The sequence below is a fragment of the Vicia villosa genome, unplaced genomic scaffold, assembly GCF_029867415.1.
Source record: "Vicia villosa cultivar HV-30 ecotype Madison, WI unplaced genomic scaffold, Vvil1.0 ctg.002580F_1_1, whole genome shotgun sequence".
Classification (NCBI taxonomy): Eukaryota; Viridiplantae; Streptophyta; class Magnoliopsida; order Fabales; family Fabaceae; genus Vicia; species Vicia villosa.
In genome coordinates this window covers 292778-317895 of record NW_026705975.1, presented here as the reverse complement: position 1 = coordinate 317895, position 25118 = coordinate 292778, and the positions used below count along the sequence as shown (strand labels likewise).

The following is a 25118-nucleotide window of genomic DNA, read 5'->3' as shown; positions in this document are numbered from 1 at the left end:
TCTAAATGGTCAGGACCGTTCTTAATCAAGGAAGTCAAATCATATGGTGCTATTACGATTGAAGATAGTAAGACTAAAGAAAGCTGGACCGTTAATGGAGAACGGTTAAAGAACTACCTTGGGGGAGTATTTGATAGAGAAGTGTGCACAATCTCACTTTTGAGCACATAAGAGAAAGATCTCAACCGTCAAGCCATGCGACGTTAAACGAAGCGCTTGTTGGGAGGCAACCCAACGGAGTAAGTTCTTTTGTTTTTCCTCTATTATTTTGATGTATCATCCTATCTTCGCAAATAAGTTTTGATTCGCAAAACCGCTCTATGAGTCAATAGGCGCGCCGCGTGGGCAAAGATGCGCGCCGCGAAGCCAAACAGAGAGTTTGGCGCGCCTCGGGTGTAACTAGGCGAGGCGCGGGCGTTTGAATTCAGCCGAAAGAATCTGCTGCACCTTAGGGGAGAAGTCTCCCGTCCCAGGAAAGCTAAGGCACATATTATGGTTGGCTGGAATCCAACCCTTGTCTAGTAAGGGGGGGTGCAGGTGTTGAAACCAATAACCCAGCACAAGAGAAAGCGGAAGGGATTGATTCTATGTTTGCTAACGGATATGATGATATTGTTTGCTTATTGTTGATCTTGTTTTTGCAAATTATTTTATTTTATTTATGTTGTTCCCAATTTAGAGTGAGTATGCCTGACAACGAAAAGAAAATCTCAAGCAAAGTACCAACAATGGAGCAACATGTATGAAAGTGGTAGCGAGTGAATGTTCAAAAAAAAATTCAGTTTTCACTTTCTTTTTCAATAAGTAACAAGTCAGGTATGAATTTTCAAACTCAAACTTCTACTGTGTGCATGAAACGTAGGTTGTTAGTAAATACGTTGCAGAAGTTCTTTATGGTACACTATTTCTGTTGGATCGGCTTAGCCTTAACCATTGTGAGGAAAGCTTTCCATTGTTTACTATATGCAGGAGACCATCAATTATTTCAACTTGTTTGTATCATGCTAAACCATCTGTCGCATCGTTTGTGGAAATCTGTGGAAGTGATTTAGGCATTTGTTTGAATCTGAGAGTTTCTTTGAGCCGACTCCATCTTAAAACTTATTTTCTTCTGTGAGAGTGTGATCCTTTGCTAACCATTCTTTGAGCCTGAGGTCAAGGTAAATTTCATCATATACACCAAGGAAAAACCTGGTGATTTTTTATCTCAATAAAAGTTTTGTTGTGGACCATCAACCACAAAAATTTGGTGATGTGTTTTCTCTTTGACCTTCATAGAAAGTAGGGGAGCATTCATATAATCCAAATACAGGTTTATCTCCAAGTTGGGGAGAATCATAATCAAAAGAAGAGTAAGTATGTAAGTGGTGATTTACAAAGAACGAAAGAAATTCGTAGCTTGAAAAAAAAAGAAACAAAAGAAAAACAATGTTTGAAAGAAAACAATTGTTGAAAAAAAAAGAGAAACATCAAGCTACGAATGAAAAAGAAGAAGTGGTGAAAAAGTCAAAGGTATAAAGGAAAAGGAAAGGAGTTATGATTCGGATGCTTCCCTAGAATAGGAACAACCCTCGTTTGTCTTCTTTTCTTTGAATCTTAAACCACACTACAACCCTGGAAAGACCTTCTGATTCTCAGATTCCACATGATTTGATGCTAACAATATGGTGAACGTATGATATGGATTTTTGTTGATTTAATTGTTTGGATGAGTGTTTAACCCCTCTATTATTCATCATACTTTTTGATGAGAGTGATTAGTGCTGATTCAATTGCAATTGTGTAGTGTTTTGAACTTCTGGAGGTAATTTTCTTTCAAAATCTGTTTCATGTATATGTTATAAGTTTGCAAGAAGATAAGGAGTATCCGATTTGGTTGCTGAATTAAGCCACTTGAAAAACCTTTTTGAAAAACTTGTGCATGATTGTTGGTATGTTTGGTTGAGGTAAGTAATTTTGTTTAGGGACAAACAAAACTCTAAGTTGGGGAGAGTTTGTTAGGAGTGAATTAATGGTATTTTCATGTGTTACATTAACTACCTTTTGAGCTAAAAGTGAATAGATCTTATGATTTTTAAGGGTTTTATAGTTAGAATTGAACTTTCGAGGTTCGATGCTAATCTTAGAACAACATGCATCACTTTGGGTGTTATTTGTGCAGATATTGAAGCTAAGAGGCAAAGACGAAGAAACACGCAGGCGTGGAGCTCTAGAGAGGAAGAGTCACAGAGAAGAAAGAAGAGTTAAAGGGAGAGGCGCGCCAATAATGGGCGAGACGCGTCAAACTCTCTGCCTTGGGTTCGCGCCGCGCCATTGCGTGCCGAGGCGCGGTGGCAGCGTTACAAAGTTAAATTATTATAAATAGAAGCCCTAGGCCTCATAAGAAGGAATCCTTGGTGAACGAAATTAAGAGAGCAATCCTAATCCAGAACAGCAAACAACATCCGACGGAGAATTCAACATCAATTGAAGACATTCCCTCGATGAAGATGAATCTATCCATGAATCCTTGTTTGTTCTTCATGTCTATGGAGAGCTAAATCATTCTTGTTAAGTTTAAGGTAGTAGTTAACTTATGAATATACAATACCGTTGATTGATTCTTATGAACAATTGTTTGAATTTATTATCAATAAGAAACCTTGTTTTTATCTTAAATCATTGTGGAGTCTTTGATCGAAAGAAAGGATTCTAACTTTTGCCCTAGGTTACTATATTGATTCAATCCCAATTTGCAGAGATGGAATTGTGATTGGGTTTTCATAATTATCGTTCTTAATTACTATTATCGATATTGATATTTGGAGAGATTGAATCTCATACCGGTAAAAGTTTATCTAATTTGATTTGCAGACATGGAATCATATTTGAGGATAAGTGAAGATAAAATTTCAAATGATTGTTCGAATAAGGATTAATTAATAAATTGTATAGGAATAGGTTGATGAACCCTAGAGCTCAACATATTCGTTTACCTGTGTTAACCATCTTTAAGCTTTTTATCAGTCACTTATTATTCTGTTAGATGCAATTTGAGAATAAACAAACAAACTCAACTATTTTTCTCACTCAAAATAAACAACTATAGAACGACAGTAATATTAAACCAATCTCTGTGAATACGATATATACCGAAAATATTTACCCACAAATACTTTCAACAGTTGCCAAAACTATCACACCAACCGTCGCGCTAGTTCACGACGGGTTGGAACTGACTTAAACTAGAAATGGCGACGGTTAAAAATCGTCGTGAATATGCCTTTAATTTTTGTTTTCGTTGTTATTCACAATGGTTCAAAACTGTCGTGACTATGATATCCTGACAGTTGGAACTGTCGTAAATATGACTTTGATTTTTTTCATTTTTTGCGACGGTTGAAGCCGTCGTAATTTGATTTATAAATTTTAGATATAGTTTATTTTGTAACAGTTTAAAGCGCTACTAATTATTTAATTTTTAAATTTAACAACAATTTAAACCATTATCAATTATATCTATTGTGTTATATTTTTTAAAATTTTTCTAGGCTTAAATGCACTTTTGGTCCCTGTAAGTTAGCGAGTCCCTAGAGCCAAAATTCGCAGGAAAATCTGCAGATTTTCTGCGGATATTGATTTTAGGTACTAAAAAAACGAACGCAAAAGTGAAGGGAGTCAGATAAAAAAAACTTACAAGAACAAAAATCAAAAAGCTCGCTAATTTACAAGGACCAAAAGTGCATTTAAGCCTTTTTTATTTAAATTTTTTTCTACTAAAATATTTTTGGGTTGATACACGCGGTTTAACCAAATTATTGGGTTGAACATGAATGAAAATTCATCTATGAAATACATTAATATCCTCTTTCAACACCCCTTTCCATAATAGTCTAAAATAACCATGGCATAAATAACCAAGAGATAGTTATAATAAAAAAAACTATGGCATAGAACTAAAATTCTCTAAGCTATATTATAAATCTACAAAATTTTAGAAACTGTGATTATTCAGCTTCAGGTTGCTGCTCATGATCTTGTTTCCAATTCCTTCAATTTGATTGCTCATTTTCTACGTCCACACTGTTTCTTCTATGGCATAACCATACAAATGTACTACATAAGTTTTTTTAACATGACATAATAGTTAATAAGAGATACAAATATGTAGAAATTGATAATGTTATTAATCATCGATATCTAGTTTAGTGCTCTGAGATGAAATAAAAACCAATTAGACATTGACTACCACAACAATAGAAAATATCATTTCATTATAAAAAATATTTATGATCAATAATAAGGATTAAGCTTATATTATTGAAGAGTAATTCATATTCAGAAGGTGAGCATCAGAAGTTCTGATGTGGACTGGTCTTCTGATGGTTACTCAGAAGATAGTGTTGGCCAGAAGTTCTACCTTCTGGGTCCAGATAGCGTAGCTGTTTAGTTAGTAAGCGTACTTTAGTATTTTGTAGTATTGTACTGTTTGTACCTTAAACTTGTTCACTAAGTTTAGTTTATTAGGGCTTATGTGGCAAATTTTCTTTTGTATAAATAGCCTTGTAGTAGCTATCATTTATTAACAACAGTAATAGAGAATACAACAATTATTCTCTCATTCTTTTGCGCTGTTATTCTTTTTGTTTATTCTCTTTGTTATCATCTTTAATACTTGTGCACCAACAATTGGTATCTAGAGCTCCGGTTCCAAACACAGGGAAACACGAGTGAACATGAGTTTGTGTGACTGTGTGATTGATTTTGTTTCCGGGAAAAAAAGTTGTGTTGAATCACATTTTTCTTGGTTGTTTGTGGGTTGGGAAACACTGTGTGAGTGAGTGAAACCTGTTTTTCTGCACAAGTTTAAAGATGAGTGGAAGCAATTTGAATACCAAACTTCCAGTTCTTGATGGTAAAAACTGGAATAGATGGATGATTCAAATGCGTGTATTATTTGGTGCTCAAGATGTTCTAGATCTTGTCACTGAAGGATATGTTCTGGTTGCAGCGGATGCAACGGTAGAACAAAGAGATGCGCGGAGAGAAACGAGGAAGAGAGATCAGAAGGCGTTGTTCTTCATCCATCAGTGTGTGAATGTGAATGTGTTTGAGAAGATTGATGATTCTATGACGTCAAAGGAGGCATGGGATATACTAGTCAGGTGTTACGGTGGTGACGCATCAGTGAAGAAGGTGAAGCTTCAATCCCTAAGAAAGCAATATGAGAATCTCAACATGAAGAACAATGAGAAAGTTTATGAGTATATCTATAGAGTGATTTTGATCACTAATGAGATGAAGGCTTGTGGAGAAACCCTTTCTGAACAAGTAATCATAGAGAAGGTATTGAGGTCAATTACTCCTCAATTTGATTATATTGTTGTATCTATTGAACATTCTAAAGTTCTAGAAACAATGAGAATAGAAGAGTTGCAAAGCAGTCTAGAAGCACAAGAGTTGCGTCTGACTGAAAGAACTTGTGAAAGGGAAATTGAGCAAGATCTGAAAGCTTCTTTTGTCAAGAAGGACCAGAAGCATTCTTGGTCAGAGTCCAAGAATAGACGTGGTGATAGATTCCAGAAGGAAGCCTTAACTTCTGATGAGAAGAAATATCAGAAGGGAAAGGAGAAGAAGAAAGTTCAATGTTACTGTTGCAAACAGTTTGGCCATTTTGCTAGAGACTGTTTGGCAAACAAAGGAAGGAAATCAGAAGAAGCAAATATAGCCAGAGGAGATTCAGATGATGAACATGTGCTATTGATGGCTTCAGAATCTGACGGAAGATGTTTGTCAGAGTGGTGGTATATGGACACTGGGTGTTCAAATCACTTGACTGGGAACAAACAATGGCTGATAGATTTCGACTCTGAAAGGAGGACAAAGATCAGATGTGCTGATGATAAGTACCTTTATGCAGAAGGAATGGGAAATGTCAAAGTCAGAGCGAAGAATGGGAAGAATGTTCTGATCAAAGATGTTTGGTATGTTCCTAGAATCAGAAGCAATCTGATGAGTGTGGGTCAGCTCATTGAAAAAGGTTTCTCAGTTGTTATGAAGAACAACCTCTTGAAGTTGTATGATTCCAATCAGAAGTTGATTATGCAATCTGAACAGGGAAACAACAGAACATTCAAGGTGAATGTAGAAACAGCTGAAACAGAGTGTCTGAGTGCAGAAGGCTCAGAAGGTGATAGTCAGCTGTGGCATAAGAGGTTGGGGCATCTAAATTATAGAAGTCTCGGGCATCTAAGTTCTAAGAAGCTTGTACATGGCATTCCTAAGATTGTGAAGCCTGAGAAGTCATGTGAGGTATGCATGAAGGGCAAACAACCCAGATTGCCATTTGTATCAGAAGTTTCTCCAAGAGCAAAGCATGCTCTGGGAGTAGTGCACTCCGATTGTGTGGACCATTTCCAGAACCTTCACTTGGAGGAAATAGGTATTTTGTGTCTTTTGTGGATGAGTTCACAAGAATGACGTGGGTAACACTTATCAAGTTTAAGACTGAGGTGTTCACAGAATTCCAGAAGTTCAAGGTGAAGGCTGAGAAGCAGAGTGGTCAGAAGATAAAGATTCTCAGAACGGATGGTGGGGGTGAGTATAACTCTACAGAGTTCCAGAAGTTCTCTGATGATAATGGAATTGAGCATGAGGTTACTGCTCCTTATACTCCTCAACACAATGGTCTGGCTGAACGTAGAAACCGTACTTTGCTTGATATGACGAGAAGTATGCTAAAAGAGAAGAAGCTTCCTCGCAATCTCTGGGGAGAAGCTATTGCTACTGCAACATATGTGCTCAACAGGTGTCCAACAAAGAGGCTGAAGGAAATTGTTCCTTTAGAGAAGTGGACTAAAGAGAAGCAGAGTGTTAGTCATCTGAAGGTTTTTGGTTCTCTGTGTTATAAACACGTTCCAGAAGCTAGAAGAAAGAAGCTGGATGATAGGAGCAGAGTGATGTTATTGGTGGGGTACCACAGTACGGGTGCATACAAGCTCTATTGTCCAGAGACTAACAAAGTTGAAGTCAGCAGAGACGTCATTGTGAAAGAATCAGAAGTTTGAGATTGGAGAGAGTCTCAACCAACTTCTGATATAGAGATAACTTTTGAAGAAGAGTTAGAATCAGAAGATGAAGAATCTTCTGAAGATGAGTCAGATGGTGAATCTGATTCTAATCCAGATTCTGATAATGATCCAGAGTCTGGTGATAGTCATGATTCTGAAAGGGAAAACTCTGAAGATGTAGAGTCTGGAGGACAAACTTTTGGAGATGATCATGAAGGTGGTAACTCTGGATGTGGTGACTCTGGAGTAGCTGACTCTGAAATAGCTCAAAGGCCACAAAGAGTCAGAACTATACCTAGAAGGTTTGCAGATTATGACATGTTGCAAGACACAGAAGTTGACTCAGAAGGAGATGTCATTCAGTGTGCCATGTTAGTAGATTTTGAACCAGTGGGTATTGAAGAAGCGCTCAAGAAGAAAGTCTGGCTGAATGCCATGAAAGAAGAACTTGAGGCTATAGAAAGAAACAAGACTTGGAAGCTGACAGAACTTCCAAAGAAGAAGAAAGCCATCAGCGTCAGATGGGTTTTCAAGGTAAAGCTGAAGGCAGATGGATCAGTTGGTAAACACAAAGCGAGGCTAGTGGCAAGAGGTTTTCTTCAGAAACCTGGGCTAGATTACTTTGAGGTGTTTGCTCCTGTAGCTAGACATGAAACAATCAGACTGGTGATTGCATTAGCAGCAAACAGAGGTTGGTCCTTGATGCATCTGGATGTAAAGTCTGCATTTCTGAACGGTCCATTACAAGAGGAGGTATACGTGTCACAACCCCCTGGCTTTGTGAAAAATAATCAGGAAGGGATGGTGTACAAATTACACAAAGCTCTGTATGGATTGAAGCAAGCACCCAGAGCTTGGAATTTGAAAATTGATTCATTTTTCAAGAAGCAAGGGTTTCAGAAGTGTGAGATGGAATATGGAGTTTATGTGCAACATTCTGGAAGCAATATGATTTTGTTATGTCTTTATGTTGATGACATATTGCTTACAGGAAGTTGTCCAGAAGGTCTGATGAAGTTCAAGAAGGTGTTGATGGATGAGTTTGAGATTACAGACCTTGGAAAAATGTCATATTTTCTAGGGATGGAGATTCTGTACTCAGAAGATGGTATCATTCTACATCAACTGAAGTATGAGTTAGAATTTCTGAAGAAGTTCAAGCTGGAGAATTGCAAAGCTGCTGTTACACCGTCAAAAACGAATCAGAAATTGGACTCTAACTCTGAAGGTGGAGATGTTGATGCTACAATCTTCAAACAGCTAGTGGGTTCTTTGAGGTATTTGTGTAATACCAGGCCTGATATATGCTATGCAGTTGGATTGGTTAGTAGGTTCATGGGTAAACCTAAGTGGTCCTATTATCAAGCTGCTGTCAAAATCTTGAGATATATCAAGAGAACTCTGAAGTTTGGCATATTGTTTTCTTCTGGGAGAAAGGAAGAATCAGAGTTATTGAGTTACTCTGACTCTGATTGGTGTGGAGACAGAGTTGATAGAAGGAGTACTTCTGGATATTTATTTATGTTTCTGGGAGGTCCTATTTCTTGGAGTTCCAAGAAGCAAGCTGTTGTTGCTCTATCAACCTGTGAAGCTGAGTACATTGCAGGCGTTGTAGCTGCATGTCAAGCTGTGTGGCTTCTGAACTTATTAGAAGATCTGAAGATTAAAGTGAAGAAGCCTCTGAAGCTGATGATTGATAACAAGTCTGCAATCAATCTTGCTAAAAATCATGTGTTACACGGAAGAAGCAAGCATATTGAGACTAAGTATCATTTCTTGAGAAGCCAAGTCCAGAATGGAACATTAGAGGTTGTGCATTGTAGCACCCAGAAGCACCTGGCAGATGTTCTCACGAAGGCGATCAAGATGGATCAATTTCTGCTCTTAAGGAATGGAATTGGCGTTGTCAGTTTTGATTGAAGAATATGAATTAAGGGATGGTATTGAAGAGTAATTCATATTCAGAAGATTAGCATCAGAAGTTCTGATGTGGGCTGATCTTCTGATGGTTACTCAGAAGATAGTGTTGACCAGAAGTTCTACCTTCTGGGTCCAGATAGCGTAGCTGTTTAGTTAGTAAGGGTACTTTAGTATTTTGTAGTATTGTATTGTTTGTACCTTAAACTTGTTCACTAAGTTTAGTTTATTAGGGCTTATGTGGCAAATTTTCTTTTATATAAATAGCCTTGTAGTAGCTATCATTTATTAACAACACTAATAGAGAACACAACAATTATTCTCTCATTGTTTTGCGCTGTTATTCCTTTTGTTTATTCTCTTTGGTATCATCTTTAATACTTGTGCACCAACATATATATATATATATATATATATATATATATATATATATATATATATATATATATATATATATATATATATATATATATATATATATATATATATATAAACGTGTATCACACAAACACATAATTTAAAGAAAAAAATTGAAATACTTATGAAAAGATGATGCACACTCTGTCAGTAAAATGCTATCAACAATCAATTCTGGAAGGGTGTTTCCCTTCTAAGATCATACTACTCTAGAATAGAGGGTGCATACTAAACTAACAAACATAGCTTAAGTTATCACTATGAAAAATAAAATCAAAGAATTGTGCTTCTGTCAATTCCACATTCCAAGTGCTACTTTTACAAAAGGAAATCCAAATAATTTTCTAATACGTCAGTTGGAAAAAAGACGTGCAATACCTTCCAATATCACATTGATTAGGAGAGGTTTAATACCTCCCAGTATCACATTGATTAGAAGAGGTTCAATACCACAATATTTGAGAATTTAAGTGCTTGCAATTAAAGAGATGAGTTGGACATATTAATAGTGGTTAACAAAGTACTAATCAAGTCCTTGCAATTAGAAGACATGTATAAGCATTTTATAGCTAAAAACTAATTATTAACTCGTATTCTGAGTTTCACTATTTTTTTTTTTTTTTTGGCTTTATACCATCGGTTTAGTCCGGTTCGAGAGTGAGTTCTGGCATCAAGTGGTTCTATCCCCCTCCCGATCGCAGTTGCGGGGGATCGAACCGTGGTTCTCCCTACCAAGTCCAGCGCCAATCACCACTGGACCAACTAATGATTGATTGAGTTTCACTATTTATGCTATAGCTAAAAAGAGACTTCAAAATGAGAACTAGAAGTTAGCAGTCATACCTCGAAGTCTCTCCTATGCAAATATAGTTACAGATAGGTATTTGACAACAAAAAAAAGTAAGATTGAGAGCAAATTAAATGAAGTTTTCCAGTGCTATGTTCCATGGGAATTTCTTCACGGGCTAAGAATAATTGTCCCAAAAGTTATGTTCTTTGTCCATTAATTAATCAAATTTCAGTTTCTATCGTCTTCTGATTGATGTGCAGACATATTCATAGCACATGAGATTTTGGGCTATGTCTTCTGAGATGCACATAATGGCTTAACATGCAGTAGCAACTGTGCTTCTCAAAATGCGATGTGCCCTGCAATAGCAAAAAAACATGACTTTCAAGCTAATGAAACAATTCACCAAATCTAAATTAACTCTGTTATCTATAACTCAACACGGAAAATCACGATTTTGTTGAGCTTTCATTAGCACTTATTGGAAAAGAAGTAACGGAGGTCACAAAAACACAACTGACACACTCACATATACAGCAGTGAGGTCCACTCAGGTAACGGTGTCGGAAGCAGCCTTAAGCGAAGACTTCGGTATCATCTGCACACGTCCAAACTGCCTCATGCACCGCTCCGGCAGATACCTGACCATGGTGTTGGTCCCACATGCCAATCATCCAGAGTATAATGCGATGCGGTCGAATGGGACAACATCACGGTAATCAATGAAGGGCGTCCAACAGATGTCATCGTGCACAGTGCGGTCGAGGTACACGCAATATGGGTCCACTACGTTATTCCTCCTTTAGAGGACGTGTCGTGCGGCCCTGGGCATGGCGTCATCGTACACAGGATCAATGGCGAAGCCGTGGATGCGGTGGAAGTATGAGATGATCCAGCCCTGAAACACAAATACGATACGATAATATGTTGAAAAAAATATTAACCATAATTAAATGTGAAATAATTAAAAAGAAACGTACCATTAGGAGTGTGCAAGATCCAGTCAACTGTCTGGTGCTCCAGTTGGAGGCTTCATTCAGCTTCTGGTATAGGCATACCAGAATGACAGCCCCCCAGTTCCATTGCTCAACTGTAGTCAGATCGATAAAGTATCGGAGATATATCATGTCGACGTAGGTTACACTTTTGTCCACAAAGAGTGCAGTGCCTACCAAGAACATGAACCAGCACCGCAGAGCGCAAGCACGGTGATACTCGGTAAAAAGCCCATCACCCTCCTGCTCAGACTCCGCTGCCGCCACCAAGTGGTTCTCATACAACTCTTTCAAGCTAGAGAACCTGATATGTGCCCCACTCGTCGCTCTGCACTCATAATCAGCCATGTTTGGGTCCATACCCAGATAATCCACCATCCACTCTATCACCTCAACCCTCTGTATCCGGGAATAGTCCAGTAACCTCCCTCTGATCGGCAGGTGGAGCAGACAGGCCACGTCGTGTAAGGTGATCGTCAACTCCCCAACAGGAAGGTGGAAAGAAGACATCTCCTTGTGCCACCGCTCGACAAAAGCGCCCTGCATGTCGTGGTTGATGGTACTATATCCGGTCATGCATAACTCGCTAAGCCCGCTCCCAGCTACAACATCATTAAACCACTGAGCCTGTGGTTTAAACAGAGAAAATATTTTCCGCGCATGGTTCACAAATTTTATGGTCGGTCGTTCCTGTCACAACAAAAACAAAAACAAAAAACATCGTTAGTTAGACCGTTAAGAGAAAGTGGAATAAAAACCTAAATAAAAAACGGTTAAATTATAAAGTGTATTTAAAAAAACTACTTCTCCCTCCAAAACACGTCGAGCGACGTGGTCATGATAGTAAATCAACACAGTAGTGTCTATAGGCCCTCCCGGGTAGCCCTCCTTCGCATCATTTTCCCCGTGCAGAGGGTCAACATCGGGTATCTCCTCCTCATCATGTCTCACATCCTCCTCCTCCTCACATACCACCACAAGAGAGGAAGATGCCCGAGCCAGCAGACTCCTCGATCCAAATGAGGAAGCTGCAGGCGCCTCATCTGTTTGGACGGGTACTCGACCCCGTCCCCGTGTCGATGCTAGCTGTATCGCTCGCTCGCGTCGAGCCGATGCGGTCTGAGTCTCCCTACCCTGTCTAAGTCGTGCCTGGTTTCCTGAATTTTCTTGAAAAAATTGAAACCGGTAAGACAGCGAAACAATTAAGAAAATAAAAAAAACTATTCCGACTACATTTTGGAAGTGCATTTCCGAAACTGGTCATGGAGGTGTTTTCGGAAGTGCACTTCCGAAAAAACCTGCGAACTCCGTTTTTTTCAAAAACTCATTTCTTCTTCTAACCCATTCAAAATCCTATTTTTATCATCTATACACTACTATTGACTCATAATAACTTAAACATACTACATTTTGCTAATTGTAACAGCCCTAATGTGATTATCAATGCAAGAGTTGAAAATTGTAAAACTTACAAATTGTAGAGGAAGCTTTTGAATGAGTGAGCCTTTGAATGTTTCCTTTGAATGAGCCTTTGAAAGTTGTACAGGGAGTTTAGAGTTCAAAAGTGCAAGTATAGTAGGAAGAAATGGTGTGAGTTTTGAAAATCTTGTGTTTTAGGGTTAAATGAAAAAGGGGGGAGTCTGTTTTGTTTAAACTGCAAAACGCAAGTGTTTTCGGGTACGCATTTTCGAAAGGGTGATTTTGAAAATGCATCTCCGAAAACACATTTTTTTAAAATAAAAAAAAATGATTTCGGAGATGCATCTCCTAAATCCACCTTTTTTATAACTTTAGAGATGCACTTTCGAATTAAATGGGCATTTTTAGAATTTCGCAGTGGTTTCTAAGAAGGTAAGGGGTGATTAAGAAATTGTCATGTTTCTCCTTTTCTTTCTTTCATGTGTGAACCGGTTGCTTTTGTGGGTCTGGCCCAATTATTTTATTTTATTTAGTTTTAATTTTTAAATTTTAAAACCAAATTTAATTTTTATTTATATTAAATGTAATTTTCAAAAAAAAAATTACATGATGATTTTAAAAATTTTGGTTTTATTTTTAAAATAAAATTATTAAAATTTATAAGATAAATTTATATTAAATAAAATAATTATAATTTCAGATTAATTAAATTAAATTTTCTAATTTTTAAGACCAAATTACATTAAAATCTTAAAAATGTGAGAGCTTTTAAAAAAAAGTGTGAATACAAGATTACACTCAAAGATGTTTTTGATTTATGGCAAACTCAAATAAGCATTCAAACAACAAGGCGGAAGCAGAAAACTCAAAGAAAAGCAAGCATTGATCACTCATGATAGTACAGGTTGATCTATTATACTTATAGGTCGACTCAACACAAGCAGATCAAGAAGAATGCAGAAAACCAGCAGTTAGGTCGACCTACTGTCAACCCAGGTCGACCTAAAATGGAGAAAAATCCATATACTTCTGCTAGGTCGACTCACACATCATCTAGGTCGACCTAAATTGATGAAATTTACATACCAGTCTGCTAGGTCGACCTACACAACAACTAGGTCGACCTAATCTGAGAAAATGTCCCCAGAATGCATTTGAAGAGGATTCTGGTCGACCTACTCCTTAAACAGGTCGACCTAACTGGGAGCAAAATTCTGCAAGCTCTGCTAGGTCGACCTAAGCACTACAAGAGGTCGACCTAACTGATCAAGAATGCCAAAAATTCTGTTTCTCTCATCTCCAACTGTTAAGCTATCATATATATTGTCCAAGGTTCATTATTCAAAGAACACCAACGACTGAAAGATACACAAACGCTTCTCATCTTCGTTCTTCATCATCTCCAACACAATTACACATAATCATTCTTGCGTTGCGGGTTAGTGATGAGTTCGATAACGTCCATGGAACGGAATTGAAGATTCCTAGTGGGTGAAGGTTTGTGGGGTTTGTTGGTGAATAAAATCTGCGGGTTTTGTCCTCCACGACGGGTGGTTCTTGGGGGTTTTTATCAAGAGGTGTTCATTGAGGATTCAGCTGAGTGTAACGATTGAGGAACGGGGAGTTCAAGGAATCAAGACACTGCAGAAGGGAATCAAAGTGAAGCTCTTGGATAACCTTGATCTTGCTCAAGATTAAGGGGGAAGAAGATTCAAAGGATCGACATAATTGGTTTATCGTTTATCGCTTTGTTATCTTCTTTGTATATACTACTTTCAACATTAATGAAAGATTACCCAATTTCAGTTTGGAATTGGGGGCAGACGTAGTCGTAGCGAGGACGATCGACGAACTGCCTAAACAAATATCGTGTTCTTGTCGCTTTTACTTTTTCATTTACATTCTGTTCATATTTGGTTATAATAGCAAATTGATCAACGATTCGTGTTAAGATTGTGAATTAAGAACTTACATAAACATCACAATCCACCACACATTTAATCACCTTCAATTTGATCATTATCACCAAGTGTTTGTATATTTGTTTCTATCACTCTTACTGCAATGCAAACATTGTCCATCATACAAGAAGTTAATCTGATTTTCAATAAGAGCAACGCTTTGATTCTGCAACGAATACTCTTATCACTTACCTCAAGTCTTTGACTGGTTGTTAAACACATATACAATCGTTTCGATAGTGGTTCGGAATAGACGCGGGTCGATTCAGAATCACTTCCGCTGAAAAGTCGGTTAACTCCGTAAAACTGTGAACGATCTATTCACCCCCCTCTAGATCCTAAGGCCAGCGTCTAACAAGTGGCATCAAGAGCTCTGGTTTATTCCGTGCTACGTGAAACACTTATTGGAAAGATGGCTTCCGGACCTTAAGGGGCTCACAATAGAGCTCCAGTTTTCAACGGTGAAAACTATGGCTATTGGAAGGATTGTATGTGTGTCCACATCAATGCAATTGATCGGAACATCTGGACAGCTATTGTCAATGGTCCCTTTTAGATCACCATGACAAATGCAGCTGGTCAGTTGTTCCAAAACCAGAAAATACTTGGGATGCTGAAGATGAAAAGAGATATGCATACGATTGGAAAGCGAGAAACATTCTAATCTCAGCTCTAGGAGTTGATGAATACTATCGCGTTTCCCATTGTAGATCAGCTAAAGCTATGTGGGACACATTGCAAGTTGCCCACGAGGGAACGGATGATGTCAAACTAGCTAGAATCAATACGCTAACTCAAGAATTCGAACTCTTCCACATGGAAGATGGTGAATCCATCAAAAACATGCAGAAGAGATTCGTTCACTTGAAAAATCGTTTAAATTCTCTTGATAGACCTGTTTCCAATGCAGTTGCTACTAACAAAATCTTAAGATGTTTGAACAGGGAATGGCAATCCAAGGTTACAGCAATAAAGGAAGCAAATGATCTAAACACCTTAGACATCACCACTCTCTTTGGTAAACTAGAAGAACATGAACAACATCTTAAATGCCTTGACATGCATGAGAAAAGGGCAAAGAAAGAGAAGAACATGGAGAAAGAGGTAGAGAAGAAGTCAATAGCTCTAAAAGCTTCAAGCTCCAAGACCTCAAGACAAGAGCTAGAGGATAGTGATACAAGTGATGACGAAGACTCCGATGATGAGGAAATGGAACTGTTTGTGCGAAGATACCACAAATACCTAAAGAAAAATGGAGCAAAACATTCTGACAAAGGGTTGATCAACTATAGAAAGCAATCAAACAAGTTCAAACAAGATGACAATAACAAAGGAAAAATCAAAGGTCCTTGCTTCAATTGTGGCAAAGTCGGTCACTACAAACCGGATTGTCCATACCTTGAGAAGGAGAAAGAGAAGAACCAAAGCAAAGGTCACAACAAATCTAGAAGAGCCTACATAGCATGGGAAAGTGATTCATCTAGTGAAGACTCATCAAGCGATGAAGAAGAATTGACAAACTTGTGTCTTACGGCTCATCAACACAAGAAAAAGAAACGTGTAAGTCATCTTAAACCTGAACTCGTAGATAAGGTATCTCATTCTCAACTAAAACTTGCTTTTGAAGAATTACATAGAGATGCAATTAAAGCTTTCAAACTTTTGGCCTCAAATAAGAAAATCTTTTCATATCTTGAATCAAAAGTTGAGAAAACCGAAAAGGATATGGAAGCTTTAAAACAATTTATGCTAGACATTCAAAAGGATAAAGTTGAAATAGATCCTACATCATGGTTTGGTTGTGAGACATGTCACATTTGGCAAAAAGAAGTAAGAGATCTAAAAGCCAAGTTAGACAAGGCTCTACAACCAAAAGTGACTTTTGCGGTTGATCCAAATAAGTTCAAAAGATCGTATACTCCTCTATATAGTAAATACACTTTTGTACCAAAAGTATCAACTAGCAAAACTCCATATTATCATCATATTAACTGTCATTATTGTTGCAAAAAGGGACATACCATTGAAAAATGCAAATTTAGGAGAATTTTAGTTCCTAAAGGAGTATTTCAATGGTTGCCTAAGTGCAACAATGACTGTACTCACCATCCAGGACCCAATGAAGATTGGGGACCTTCCACTCTAATTTAATTTTGCAGGAAAAGTGTCTTGACATCACCGAAAGGTGGTGGTTCCTTGACAGCTGGTGCTCAAGACACATAAAGGAAGACATACCACTCTTGGTATGTCATCTATAAAGACAGATTGAAGAACCATACTTGGCAGAGGAAATGTAGGTGACCTGGCCATCACAAATGTATAAGATACATCACAAATACAGTTAACCCGAAAAACACAAAGGACGCATTACTTGATGTGCAATTGGCAAGTTGCATTGCAAAGAGATTTTAAACCTATTCTTAGCAGAATATTGTTTGGGAGCATGTCCCGCATCCGGGAGAACATCAAGTAATCGATACTAGATGAGTTTTTCGCAAAAATCAAGCAAAACAAGCTGTGAAACATTCCATCAAAACAATTCATCATCAAATCTAGGAGTATGGCACACTAACAAGAGGACTCCACACAATGATGACAAAACACCTACATATTGAGAAAGTGGTAACATGTTTATTGTTCACTTCCAAAAAATTTATTGATGCTATAATATGCTATCAATTAACATGCTTATAGTGACTTCATGTGTTCTTATCTACTCTTCTCAATTACATATGTATATGTGTTCATCATTTTCATTCATAACATACAATGTTTGGGCATTCAAGCAAATGACAAAGCAAAAATACATCATATAGAAACATTTCTAAGGCATTTTCATCATTTAAGGGAACTTAGGTCGACCTACTCTGTATTTGAGTCGACCTACAGAAGAATTTTCTTTACAGAAACTAAAAAGGTCCAGTTGCGTCGACCTACTCATAATTTAGGTCGACCTAAATTGGTCATTTTTTATGTTACTTCTGTTAGGTCGACCCAGCCTCACTTTAGGTCGACCTACTGCTGTCATTTTTCCAGATTTGGGTTTGTTAGGTCGACCCGACCCATTCTCATTCATTCAAAACATTCCATTTTTTCAATCCCTCTCATTCTCATCACATTTGGTACGGCTAACCCTAATTCCTCAAAGTTCAATAAGTGTCAAAATCATCTCTCTCTCTCAAATCTTCAACAACATGCCTCCAAAATCAAGAAAGGGAAGGGAAATTGCATCAAGTTCATCTTCTCAACCGGTAAGTGCTTTAACTCTTGTTCATCCGGATTGCAAAGATAATTTTGAAAAGTGGCAAATGAAAAGGAAGGTTGTCAAACAATATATCTATAATCAACATGTTGCCAAGCACATGCATATTCCAAATGTGGTCGATTTGGTTCAACATCAAAATATTCATACACTTTTGGAATGTGCTACACCGTATTGTGAGAATACCATTAGGGCATTCTATGCTGGTTTCACAAGAGAGGAGGGCTGAAATTTCAGATTTAAAATGGGGTCAAGATCCCATATTGTCGACAAACGGGCATGGATAAGTATATTCGGCCTTACACTTTTGGGAGATGAAGTTCGCATTGAAGACGGTGACATTCCGGCAAATTATGATCATGTCGCCTATATGAAATCCATTCTCAAAGATCCTGCTGTTCTTGACAAGCAAAATGAATCAATCACAGGTGGGCATCTAAGAAGAGATCCTAGGCTTCTCAACTGGATCATCTCAAGGGTAATCCGACCACGAGCAGGGGGATTTTCAAGGATTGAACGTAACGAAGTGGTGTTAATGTATCTGATTCAAAACAGAACTCGTGTGCATTGGCCACACTTTCTAACTGCTAAGTTTGAGGAAGTAAAGCAGAAGACTACGGCTTTATGTTATGGTTCGATCATTCAAACTATTGTGAACCACTTTGGCATGAATCTTGATGGATTGCCGTACATTCACTTGAAACAGAATCAAGATTTCTCTCAAACAACCTTAACCCTCATGGGATATCATTGGGATCCAATTAGGAAAACCTATTATCTCATTCAAAAAGGATCGGGAAAAGTCATCTACAATTACGATGATCCTACGGAATTTGGTCATATTCCGGAGAATGAAGAAGAAGGCAATGATCATGAAATTGCCAATGATGAGGATCACAACATGGAAGATGCTGCCAATGACATGGATTCAAATTGGCAATATGTACCTCCTCAAGAGGAAGAAATTCCTTGGGGATACACTGCTCCACCTCCTCCTGATCAATCCAACATAGTATCTATGCTTGAAGCTATGCAACTTCAACAACAGCAGAACTTTGAAACACAGCAGCTTCAGTTCCAAACCATGCAGCAGCTTCAACAAGATAGGTATGATGAACAACAACGTCAATATCAATCGCTATATAGTTTGGTTCAAGACCACAAAAGCGATTTTGAGACTTTTGCCTCCAACTCTACTCTAAGACAGAATCAATTTGAGGAAACGGCATTGCATCGTCATGCAAACATAAGTCAATGCTTCAACACTCTTAACATGTCTGTGCTGGATCTGTTGGAACAAGTTGAAGAAGATCGACCTCACACATTTCAAAGAGGAAGAGGAAGAAGGGGCAGGCGTTAGGATGGATTCTTCATCATATCATCATTTCATTGCATTTCATTTCATTAAGCATTATGTTAAAATTCTATATGATGTAGTACTTTTTGTGTTGTTTTCTATAAATCTCTTGGACTACTATGTATGTTGTGGTGTTTCTTTAAAACATGTTTGGCTATTATTGGTTCACTATCTACATGTTATCTATTACTATGAATGCCGATATTTTCTTTATATTTCTCTTGTTACTCTCCTATTCTGTTTCTTTGTTCCTCTTTTTGATGTTGTCAAAGGGGGAGATAGATGCAATAGATGCTGAGTGTACGGGGGAGTTTTGTGAAGAGATTGCTTGGTTGAGAGATAGATGCTGGATGTACGGGGGAGCCTTGTTGAGTCTTTATCACTTACTACCAAAGTTTTGACTATTGGTTTGCCATCATCAAAAAGGGGGAGTATGTGAATACAAGATTACACTCAAAGATGTTTTTGATTTATGGCAAACTCAAATAAGCATTCAAACAACAAGGCGGAAGCAGAAAACTCAAAGAAAAGCAAGCATTGATCACTCATGATAGTACAAGTTGATCTATTATACTTATAGGTCGACTCAACACAAGCAGATCAAGAAGAATGCAAACCAGCAGTTAGGTCGACCTACTGTCAACCCAGGTCGACCTAAAATGGAGAAAAATCCATATACTTCTGCTAGGTCGACTCACACATCATCTAGGTCGACCTAAATTGATGAAATTTATATACCAGTCTGCTAGGTCGACCTACACAACAACTAGGTCGACCTAATCTGAGAAAATGTCCCCAGAATGCATTTGAAGAGGATTCTGGTCGACCTACTCCTTAAACAGGTCGACCTAACTGGGAGCAAAATTCTGCAAGCTCTGCTAGGTCGACCTAAGCACTACAAGAGGTCGACCTAACTGATCAAGAATGCCAAAAATTCTGTTTCTCTCATCTCCAACTGTTAAGCTATCATATATATTGTCCAAGGTTCATTATTCAAAGAACACCAACGACTGAAAGATACACAAACGCTTCTCATCTTCGTTCTTCACCATCTCCAACACAATTACACATAATCATTCTTGCGTTGCGGGTTAGTGATGAGTTCGATAACGTCTATGGAACGGAATTGAAGATTCCTAGTGGGTGAAGGTTTGTGGGGTTTGTTGGTGAATAAAATCTGCGGGTTTTGTCCTCCACGAAGGGTGGTTCTTGGGGGTTTTTATCAAGAGGCGTTCATTGAGGATTCGGCTGAGTGTAACGATTGAGGAACGGGGAGTTCAAGGAATCAAGACACTGCAGAAGGGAATCAAAGTGAAGCTCTTGGATAACCTTGATCTTGCTCAAGATTAAGGGGGAAGAAGATTCAAAGGATCGACATAATTGGTTTATCGTTTATCGCTTTGTTATCTTCTTTGTATATACTACTTTCAACATTAATGAAAGATTACCCAATTTCAGTTTGGAATTGGGGGCAGACGTAGTCGTAGCGAGGACGATCGACGAACTGCCTAAACAAATATCGTGTTCTTGTCGCTTTTACTTTTTCATTTACATTCTGTTCATATTTGGTTATAATAGCAAATTGATCAACGATTCGAGTGTTAAGATTGTGAATTAAGAACTTACATAAACATCACAATCCACCACACATTGAATCACCTTCAATTTGATCATTATCACCAAGTGTTTGTATATTTGTTTCTATCACTTTTACTGCATTGCAAACATTGTCCATCATACAAGAAGTTAATCTGATTTTCAATAAGAGCAACGCTTTGATTCCGCAACGAATACTCTTATCACTTACCTCAAGTCTTTGACTGGTTGTTAAACACATATACAATCGTTTCGATAGTGGTTCGGAATAGACGCGAGTCGATTCAGAATCACTTCCGCTGAAAAGTCGGTTAACTCCATAAAACTGTGAACGATCTATTCACTCCCCCTTTAGATCCTAAGGCCAGCGTCTAACAAAAAGGAAAACTATATTTGATATGGCGACGGTTGGTTCATCGTCGTGACCTTTAATGGATTTTAAGGATGCGACGGTTGGTTCACACCATCGTGGATATGATGAGTGGCGATTGTTGATGTACCGTCGTGATAAATATTTTTAGGGCAGTTATTTGACCGTCGTAGACTTCAATTTAAGGCGGTTTATTGATAACTGTCGTGATAAATGTTTTAGGGCGGTTACTTGACCGTTGTAGACATCAATTTAGGACGGTTTATTAATAACTGTCACAATTTTTTGTTAATTTCTTAAAAAAGCAAGGGTGGTTAGTGTTAGTCGTCGTAACAACTATCTCTACGAATTACGACGGTTATCAAGTAACTATCGTAATTTTTGTGTTGTAAAACCCTAATTTTCGAGAGAGATATTTTGAACAATTTTTTGATAAGAAAATTAAACAAAATAATAAAAAAATATAAAAATATTGTTTTGTGAGAGTTAACAATAATTTTTTAAATTATTATTAAGGTTGGCCCCACTCTATTTTTATTTAGCACATCAAAATATATAAAAAGACAAAACTATCCAAATAAAAAAACTCAATATATGAAAAGACCAAAATATTCAAATACGAAAATTTACTATTTCATAAAATTTATAAGAAATTATGAATGTTTTAAATCGCAATTTTAAGGTGACTACCGGAAATTTCACTACATAATAAGTATTTTTGTTATTTTTACAAAATTTCTTGCATAAATTTTCAGTATTTTGTAATGTAAATTTCAAAATTTTCGATAAAATTTAGAGAATTTTGTCTCGGAAATTTTGAAATTTACCGTAGTTCAATTTATTTGAAAAGATACCAAAAATTTACGATAATTCGATTTTTTTTAAAAGATTTTGGAAATTTACATAGTTTATAAATACCAGAAATTTCATAAACACTCCGAAAATTTCATCTACTCTACTAAAAATTTCGTTCAGAAATATTGTCTACTCCACATAAGGACATTTTTTAAATAATTAAATATAGAGTAGGAGGTATAATTGAGAGATAGAAACTTTTAACATCCACTTCTGCCCAAATGTATTCGGCCTTCAATCTGCTTCCATTTGTTTTTATAACTTTCATATATTTCTCTCTATATCTCTCTAAATCATTTCTCTCAGTTAAATTTAGTTTTAAAATGTACTAAAGTTATCAAAGACATAGAAGAGTAGAATAGTAATGGTAAGAAATTATAGTCTCATGAATCCATATTAATCCTATATTTTTTATTTACTCATCTGAGAACAACAGTTAGAAACCGACAATTTAGTTCACATTTAACTCGGATAAATCGAATTTTGAGTGGGTCTTAAAATTTTGTCCATCCCTAAGATAAATGATTAAGAACTCAAATAAAATATAAGCAAAAGATTGATAAGATTCTTGGACAAAATAATTATTTTAAAAAATTATATGTTATTAATTTTATTTTATTTTATCAAAAAAAATAAAAGATCTAATAAACAGCACACTTATATTTACCTGTTATTAACTTTGAAAACAAAAGTAAAAGAAAAATCAAAAAAATATTTTTTAATATACTATATTATATATTGTTCTCCGAAACTAAATAAAAAGGAAACAATATCAAATAAAAGGGATGACATAAAAATTCAAATTAAAATTGAAAAATTATAATTTTTTATTTTTATTATAAGTTATATTATGAAAAAAATTATGTTAAATTATAAATTATAGATATATATATATATATATATATATATATATATATATATATATATATATATATATATATTATTCTCTTTATTTTATTTTAAATATATTTCAATCTCTTAATTTTTTTATTATATATTATTGATGATGAATAGTTTTATAAAATCTATCATCAGTTATCTTTTTCATACAATAATAACTATATTTTTTAATACTTATGAAAGTGACAAAACAACTTCTAATATAAAAACAAAATTGTAATACAAGTCATACTATCGTAGCAGTGATACCAAAATTATAGATTGAATAGTATTGAAGATATTAGAGTATTTATATCAATTTCCCTCTCTCTTATGCATATCAGGGCTATATATCATTAAGCCACATTCATATGAATTGTATTGAGATTGATATCTTATCATCTATTTTTTGTTGTACCAGGAAGCAACACATTGATTTTGTATGATAGGGAAGTTAAGCCATATTATTATCTAAGATAATATTCATTTTCCATGAGCCCATCTTACATGGGATATATAACTTAACTTAGGGGTGATCAAAACCAACCCAATCCAATAGAAAACCGCAAACCAAACTAAACCAAACCGCAAAAAACCGCATTTGGTTCGGATTAGTTTGGGTCATCTTTTAACAAAACCGCATGGTTCGGTTTGGTTTGCGGTTTGTATTTTATAAACCGAACCAAACCGAATCAAACCGCATTATGTTACAACCTAACTTTTACTTAACTCACATCCAACTCAAAATTAAATCTATAATACCTTAACCTTATGATTACGAACAATTTTCTCATCCTTATTCATGATTTTAGTCCCGATCTTCTCAAATCTCTAATAACATTATCGCGTCTTCTTTGCCACATACATCTTCCCTCTTTTTCTATAATCTCTACTCTCTTATATTCTTTCTTTTTCACCTTCTCATTTTTAGTCAAATGTTCCCTATTTCAGTTTTGTTTTTATCGCACATCTTCTTCTCTAATCTCTCAACTCTTTTGTTTTTTCTTTTTCACCTTCACTAATCTCTCGTATCTTCTATTTTTTTTGTTTCATTCTAATAATTTTTATATTGTTTTATACTATTATTTTATGTTTATTATTCCACTTTTGTCTAATTTAATTTTTACATATTAAATAGAAAGTTATTGTCAAAATATGACGGGTTTTGTTATTATTTAATAGTGTATGAATGTCTAAATACAAAGTTATGTTATCATCTATATGTATATGAATGGTTCAATAAAATATTTCTAAAAAACCGAACCAACCGCACCGAACCAAACCGCATTAGGTTGGTTTGGTTAGGTTCGGATTTTTTTTAAAAGCCAACCGAACCAAACCAAACCGCATGATTTTTTCTCTTGCGGTTCGGATGATTTTTTTCGTCAAAACCGCCCAAACCGCACCGCGATCATCCCTAACTTAACTTTTATATCATGAGATTTTGTTATTATTTTTTTAAATTAAAAAAGTAAAACGGGTTTTTGTGGTGGGTTTAACATGGGCAAGTAATTTTTTGACCGCTATGGAGAAGATGTCCTTTTTATCTGCAATAGCAGATTATGACCGGCTAAGAATATTTTATTATTTTTATTTTAGTTGACTGAAAACCTTTAAATTAAAGTATTTTGTTTTATTAAATTTCTCAATTATTTCATCATTGAATCACTTTAAATTATCTTCTCTCTTCATAAAAACTTTTATGCATTTTTCATATCGACAACATAAATATTAACAATCATTCTTTCTATCAAATTTGTAATTTCACATTTTTATAGATAAAAAATACAGATCAAGAACACATTAAAAATGTGCTCTACACCAAATAAATAAAAAAACATAAGCGCTAACAAAAACTGGAATTTAAATACAAACTAGAACAAAAAAAATTCTCTCTCTAGTTTTTAATCCTCCCGCTTCTCTCTACCCTTTAGGGCTTGTGGTCCTTCCATGGAGGGTGGAGTTCTCCACCGGAACGGAGAATAGAGGAGGTGTTTACGGTGATTTCCGGTAAACAACCGCTAGTCTTCCAAACTATAATAAATATGATTTGGTTACTCGCAGGATCGACTAGATTGATCCTAGGACACATAGTCAAGAAGATTGTCATCAACGTTCATTCGAACCATATTCATTATTTGTCTTCTTCAATAAGCGTTGTTCGATTAAAGAACAAATAGTCTTGACAATCACTTTGTTATATATAAATGTGACTTCAGCGAAAAGATAAGTAACATAACATAGAAAATTA

At 36.2% G+C, this 25118-nt stretch overlaps 1 protein-coding gene across 1 annotated transcript; it reads right to left on the bottom strand.

The window, feature by feature from the left end:
• Positions 1-10489: 10489 nt before the first annotated feature.
• Positions 10490-12416, bottom strand: LOC131639292 (protein MAIN-LIKE 2-like). Its single transcript, XM_058909795.1, has 3 exons — positions 11973-12416; positions 11365-11858; positions 10490-10532 (listed from the first exon to the last, which is right to left on the bottom strand). The coding sequence occupies exons 1-3, from the start codon at positions 12414-12416 to the stop codon at positions 10490-10492; spliced, it is 981 nt and encodes a 326-aa protein (XP_058765778.1).
• Between the last annotated feature and the right edge of the window lie 12702 nt (positions 12417-25118).

What these genes read in the sequence shown, in the direction of transcription:
- LOC131639292 (XM_058909795.1), bottom strand. Translation starts at nt 12,416, where the DNA reads ATGCACTTCCAAAATGTAGTCGGAATAGTTTTTTTTATTTTCTTAATT. An exon ending in GACGTGTTTTGGAGGGAGAA is followed by an intron (nt 11,859 to 11,972) that starts GTAGTTTTTTTA and finishes TTGTTGTGACAG; the next exon opens with GAACGACCGACCATAAAATT. An exon ending in CACCGTGCTTGCGCTCTGCG is followed by an intron (nt 10,533 to 11,364) that starts GTGCTGGTTCAT and finishes TTGCTATTGCAG; the next exon opens with GGCACATCGCATTTTGAGAA.